We start from the raw sequence: 6,929 nt of genomic DNA, 5'->3' as shown, positions 1-6,929 counted from the left end.
GCATCGAAAGACCAGAGCACATGACCTCCCTACTTGTCCGACGATGACTTTGACACATGGAGATTGCCCTTTGGGTCCATACTGAAAAGAAGGTCCCACGGATCTGACCAGATTAGATTGTCATGGGCTGCCACCTCCAGGTCTGTTTATGATTGGCAAGCATGGTTCCACCACATTTACCATCCTCCATTCTGCTAGATGTCAAACTTTACATGTGTGCTTCTGGTTTAGCAACACGACTCCAAATTCAAATGATGTTCAAGCATTAACGCTTGATGCCAAGTTATCCACCGAATGGAGTTTGACTCTAAACCAAAAACGTTCTTGTCAACTCCAAAACTACTAGTGACCTAAAATCACCACACTACAATCTGGTTTTTCAATTACCAAGCAATTACTAGGACAGAGGCAGTCTGGTGTTGTACCACTAGACTGCCACCATCCCAGATAATAAATATAATACCTTGACAATTTTTTACTTATGAAATTAATACTCAATGACAGAAAGACAATTTTCTCGTCACTGTCTTTACATATTGTTTGTGAAAATACATTTTCGTAAATTTTTAACTGATACATATTGATTCGTAAATTTTTAACTGATTGTCAAACGAATCACCATAAGTATTAACAGTACCTTTTAAATAAACGAGAGCTTTTATACCAATCAGAACAATAGAAAAGTAAAGAATATTGCACATTTTATCATCAAATTGAATGGCTTCATATCTGCCAATCACTCCCATTAAAAATCAAATAAAATTTCAACTTAGTAACAAGATTTTAATTAGTGTGTGAAAGAACAGTTCATAATTTCGAATTCAGTATTAATAATATAATAAAACTTTTTCCATATTTATTTATATATAAAAGATCCCAATTAGAGTGAAATTTTTTTATTGCATCTTGAGAAATCATCAGTTTTCTTCACGAGAAGAGGGAGAGATACTTTAAGACAAGACTAGTACATGTGTATGCAAGATAATCCAGAAATCATCTTATCGATAAAATCAAACTGTTCTTGCTAAATGATATTTTTATGCAATGAAGTATCTAATCCAAATCTTCAAATTACATAATGATAAAACTGAACTTGATCAGAAACCAAACAATGATCATAAATATCAGATTTAATACTTCATTGTATTTCTCATGTGAATATTCAAGCAAAGACTATTGAGATAAAAATAATTGACACCATCTCCCAATAAAGTGAAAAGAAATACCATTAATGAAAAATTATGTGTAAGTATGTATTGGAACTTGGTACAATGGCATTCGAATGCACACCGATAAAAATTTCGGCAAACGTCTTTTGAAATTATCACAAGTGTATTAATTTCATAGATTGGAAAATATTCCGATCTAACATATGGTCTAAGAGTCACGGGCACCCATAGGGTTACGAATTCTTATCAGGACGAGGGCGAGACTCTGGCCGATTCTACCACTTCCACCAGCGTGTCGTAACCCCGTACATTCTTTCTCTGTATGCCAAGACATTCGATCTTGGGATAGAACAATAAATTTTTGTCATGGAAATGTTTGTTAATGAAGTTTTATCTATTTAATCGATTGACATTTACCTTGTTTCCAAAACTCTCCACGTCCAAGGCCAACTGCAGCCTGATTTTATCGTCGTCGCTGACCCCACTTCCGCCAGCGGCTGATATGACCGTATTTTTATCTCTCGCTCTCTTTAACCTCTTCAGACTGTCTTCCATTCTTTTTACTGATATTAAAACGTCACTGGTGACGGACAAATACCTGTTCGAAAAAACTTAATTTAAACTCTTGCCATGGATTAAAACAAAACTTTTCAAAAGGTACCCACTGTTGTGTGACGCCATCGAGAATTCGAATGCACCATTCGGTTCTCAGTTTTGGAGAGAGGAACTTTGAATTTTCTTCTAAAAAATTTTCAATTTGATTTATCACATTGGCAACATAAATCGAAGGCTTGGAAGGAACCTTAAAAGAAAGATAATTCAAATGCATTATTATTCTGATATTTAACAAGTTTTTAAAAAGTTATCATTAACAAAATTTTGTTACTCAACTTATTACATTTTAACGAACATAGTTAGTAAATTAAGTAAAGATTATAAAGGAAATTATGCTTTCTTATACACCAAAAAAAATTACATATATACATACATACATACATACAATTATTTATTAGGTACCAGAATTGAGTACATACCTAGTACCACGATGCATAACTAGGTGATGAGTACAAATACACAATACAAAATATGATAGATATTTTAGACAAGCAGTTGATTACAATATAGATAATAAAATAGAAGAGTCATGACAGTATTAATGGGATACATTAATCAAGAAGGGCTGCACGTCTGCTTTGATGAAGCACAAGCAGAGTATACATAGCAAATACAGATAAAAAGTATGCATCACATATTAAGTAATATACAAAATTCTGATATGTACAGTGATAGATTTACAAGGTAAAATTGAGTTAAAATGCAGGATACATACTGGTATATGTAGGACAAAGTTACTGATTAGCAGTTGGATTCACAGTAGAGCTTCTCAAGATGTGGTATTCGTTTATGAGTTGCTTGAAATAGTAATAAACAGTTTTATTATTTATTAGGTTGTCACAGGTGCAGGGACATTGGATATTGTTAGCCTGCACAATAGTTCTAATTTCAAGGCATTCTGCATCCAGCATAAGACATTCAAACAAATATTGTTTAGCGTTATCTTCAGTGTTGCAGAAGGTGCACAGATTAGTGGGGGTGCCAATAAACCTTTGAAGGTAGCTTGAGAAGCAGCCATGATTCATAAGGAACTGGATCACATGATGATTTGGAGTGAACCAGGTGAACTTCAAGGCCTCACTGATGCTGGGGAAGAAGGTGATTGATTCCCTGTGTTGGTCCCACTCACTTTGCCAGTCTTGTATAAGGTCTTCCCATAAGATACTTTTTAGCGTGTGGATACTGATTTTGTCATATGCAATGGGGAGAGTGCAGTTGCTGCAAGCAGCCTTTGCCAGGGAGTCGGCATGCTCATTCCCAACAATACCTTGATGGGAGCACATCCAACTGATGTGATACTTGTTATTAGAGCTGTAGATTATGCTATCTGCAATGGGATGTAGACTCTTTTTGTTCAGAAAAGCAATTGCAGATGCACTGTCAGTGATGATGTTAATCAGCTTGTTGTTGTATTTTTCAGTAGTCCATTTGATAGGAAGATGGATAGCAGATAACTCTACCTGGAAGACAGAGCAATGGTTGCCTAGTCGGAACTGTTTGTAGTGAGTTTCATTATCATCAAGATAAGTCACAAAACTGCAGCCATGGCACACATCAACATTACTATCTACACTGACGGCTCCAAGTCCCCACAAGGCTTGATGCCTTGTGGGGACTTGGAGCCGTCAGTGTAGATAGTAATGTTGTTGTGTGCCATGGCTGTAAACTGGAGGATGGGACTTAGGCTTGGATATCTGCAGCAAGGGATATCTGAGAAAGGGATCTTCCTCTAGAGATCTGTTCCATGTATTCTGGTGTTTGCTGCAGTTATATCTTTCCCTTGTTTCATTCTCCAAACATTACACTGAAGCTCAAAGATTACAATGAGCTTGTTGATTGATGCCCTTCTTGCAATCACACGGAGGATCTTGTTGGGGGTTGTGCGATATGCCTTAGTAACCAGCAGCAGGGCTTTTCTTTGTGCTGAGATCAGCTTCCTCTCTAGATGTACTTTGTGAGCTGATTGCCCCCAGCTACTAGCCGCGTAAGTTATTCAGGTATGAAGATTTTATCATATATGGATTCCATAGCATCCGCACTAAGGCCCCAATTGTTCCTGGCAACCTTTGCAAAGGTGTTAAAGATCAGGTTAGTCCTTTCTGCAATGAATTCACATGGTCGTTCCACAAGAAAGTTCTATCAAGTATAATGCCTAAATATTTAATTGTTTTATCCACCTTGACGGTGCAACCATTCATTTTTATTGTGGGCACCCTGGCATAGAGATTATGCTTTCCTGGCTGATTGAAGATAATGCACTTGGTCTTATAGGGGTTAAAGTTGAGTTTGTGTTTTTGACCCCAGTTATATATATCATTTAGAGTGCTTGTGGGCAGCCACAAACTACCTCCTTTGGAGACTGTAGTCCCCATATTCTAATATGGCTATCCTGTCCCTCATGTAATCTTTAAGTAGGTGAAAAAGATTTGCAGGACATCTCATTTCTCTAAGGCAATGTATGATCTTGGGCCACCAAGCACTGTCAAATGCCTTTGAGATGTCCAGGCTGATACCCATGACATACTTGTGAATGTTAAGAAGAGCTTGGCATTTTCAACCACAGTGTTGTGTCTTCGGTTGATCTCTGGTGACGGAAGCATACTGGACCTTGAATAGCTAGCCAGTAGTCTCCACATGCCACATGATCCTGCTGGCAATGAGTCTTTCAAGGATTTTCCCCAGTAGAGAGATAGGGCGAAGGCCATCCTCATTGCCCTGCTTAGGGACTGAGATAAGTTTAGCAGTTTTCCAGGCATTTGAAAAAATCCCATGATGGAGGCAGCCGTTGTATATGTAATGCAGGGTGTCATGAGTTCGATCCCATATCTGCCTCATGATATCTGTTGTAATCCCATCCAGACCAGGGGCTTTGTTTCTGTTCAGTCTCTGAATAATGTTGTTGATTTCATAGTACTCAAAGTTGGGTATGTTGGGGGAATTAATGTCTTCCAGGCTACAAGCCCTCAGGCTTCTCTGCCACTCTGTATCATTCTCCTGTGGGTCTTGGAGGCAGAAGTTATCCATTTGGGCTTTGATAGTTTCTATGAGGCTAGAAGTGTATTCATCACCAAAAAAATTAATATAAACCTTTCATATGCAAAAAGAATGAGGTTTAAAATGTTTAACAGTGAAATTCCTTTGCTTTTACAAATAATTTTTGCTCTGCATACAAATTCGCAAAGTTTGAAAGTACTGGTGCTTTTCTACTTATGAACAAGTTAGGTTCTCAAGGTATTGTTGTAAATCGAAAACCAACCTAGAAAGTGTATTTGTACACAGAATCACCATGTATTGTTAGTGTTTGATTCTTCAAAGTACTCAATAGAATAGGTTACACTCATTTATCCACTCGCTACTGCTTAGTAGTGTTTCAAATGCAACTTTCTTCACACAACATGCTTAGTTTTATAATATCAAGTTTAGTTTTCACGATAACAGAGTCACAATTCTTTTATTTATCTCCAATGCTATTTACTATTACATTTCGGATGCATCTTTGAAGCACTAATCTTAAAAGTTTATAAAAATTGCAAACAACAGTGAAAACGGAAAATGATGAAATGCAATAGAAATAAATCCACATTAATTATTTATTACTGCTAAAGACCGGCTTCTATGCCACCTCATAACTGGCAAGAGAACTTCAATTCAGAATTTGTGTGAAATTTAATTTTAGACGTATAGTCAAATTGTTTGTAAATCTGAAAGTTCATAAGTTGATGTTCATAAATAGGGGAGCTCCTGTATAAGTTTTCTTTGTAGAAAGCAAACCCTGTTCTTGCTTTTGTGTGGTACATTTTATGTTTAAAAGTTAAATTAATTTTTATTTATTTGTTTCATTAATTCATTTAAAAAACTTTGTTACCATTCTCAAGACATTCTTCTGCCACTAATTGTATAGTCATGATACATATGACTATACATACATATGTAAAACCTATGGCTGTTAACGAATGCATTAGTGCCTTGGGTGGCAAAGAATGAACGTGTCTTGGACAAACCCTCAAAAAATTCTCTGCATCTCCCGTAGTGGTAGGGTGACACCTTACACCTTGACCATCTAAGTGGTAACCTCAAGACATTGTAAACTCTTAGAACTAGAAAATTTGAGAACAATCTAAATTTCTAAGTGTAGTAATAATACCACTCCTAGATGACATTTGTAGGAAATGCCACATCATGCACAAACTACACAACTATAATAACATCAGTGATCTGATACATTAGTAATATCAAACAAGCTCCCGAATTTTTCTCAGGCTATATTAAGGCTAATTATTAATCCAAAACAAAATANGTCAGATAAGTATTTGAATCATCCTGTTATTGTCATTTCTTTTACTTCTCAAAGTTCATTTTGTCAGTGCTTAAGTCTTTGAATATTGACAGAAATTTACAGAAGCTAAATATCATTGTAAAGATTAATTCTAATACCTCACAAAATTATACCCAATATATTACAAAATCAGATCAAAATAATTACCTTCTTTTGCAAAATTTCGATATCATTAACAAGCGTAACAAAATCCACAACAGATGGTAGCTCCATATTCTGTGACTCCGAACTGCTGTTTGTATTTTTATCAGAACTGTGTTGAATCGAATTGTCAATCAACATAACGTCTTGCACTGGCTAAAAATAATTTTACAAGATTTAAAAATATACTGGTTAGTTTCATCACTAATTTAAAATATAATCTACTCTTATACAATATTAATCTGATAACATGATCTCAAATGACATTATACATAAATATCACTGTACTTTTGTATGATTCATTTAATACACTTTAAAATGTTTAAAATTGTTTTAAAAAAGTTAGTTAAAATTTATGGTAATGAATTAGAGAATATAAATATTTGCATTAAATGATTTTCTTTAACTTTATCATAACCAAATAGCAATTATATCAAAAATTTGCATACAAACACAAACTATTTACACCCAGGGATCATATTACAAATGAACACTTCAAATAGTTACAGAAAACAATACACACAAAATATACTACGACCATGCCATAATCATAGACAAAACAATCTATCACAAGCTTTTCCACCATCACAAACATTAATTTCCTTATAACTCAAAAACAAGTTGTTCTTTCTAAGCCATACTTTTATGGTAAAATCACTCCAACATTA

General features: G+C 35.3%; 1 protein-coding gene and 1 long non-coding RNA gene across 2 annotated transcripts; both read right to left on the bottom strand.

The window, feature by feature from the left end:
- Window positions 1-226: 226 nt before the first annotated feature.
- LOC111616749 lies at window positions 227-1,973 on the bottom strand. The gene is made up of 3 exons (XR_002755307.1): window positions 1,835-1,973; window positions 1,587-1,767; window positions 227-1,508 (listed from the first exon to the last, which is right to left on the bottom strand). It is a non-coding gene; the product is annotated as an uncharacterized LOC111616749 (long non-coding RNA).
- A 545-nt stretch (window positions 1,974-2,518) lies between these two features.
- LOC111616748 lies at window positions 2,519-6,417 on the bottom strand (the record flags this gene model as incomplete). The annotated part of the gene is made up of 2 exons (XM_023358123.1): window positions 2,519-3,244; window positions 6,268-6,417. Coding segments are annotated over 2 exons (876 nt in total), but the record flags the coding sequence as incomplete, so codon positions are not given.
- Between the last annotated feature and the right edge of the window lie 512 nt (window positions 6,418-6,929).

This window comes from Centruroides sculpturatus, unplaced genomic scaffold, assembly GCF_000671375.1.
Source record: "Centruroides sculpturatus isolate CEXI.00-Female unplaced genomic scaffold, Cexi_2.0 scaffold3947, whole genome shotgun sequence".
Classification (NCBI taxonomy): Eukaryota; Metazoa; Arthropoda; class Arachnida; order Scorpiones; family Buthidae; genus Centruroides; species Centruroides sculpturatus.
This window is presented reverse-complemented; position numbering and strand designations above follow the sequence as displayed.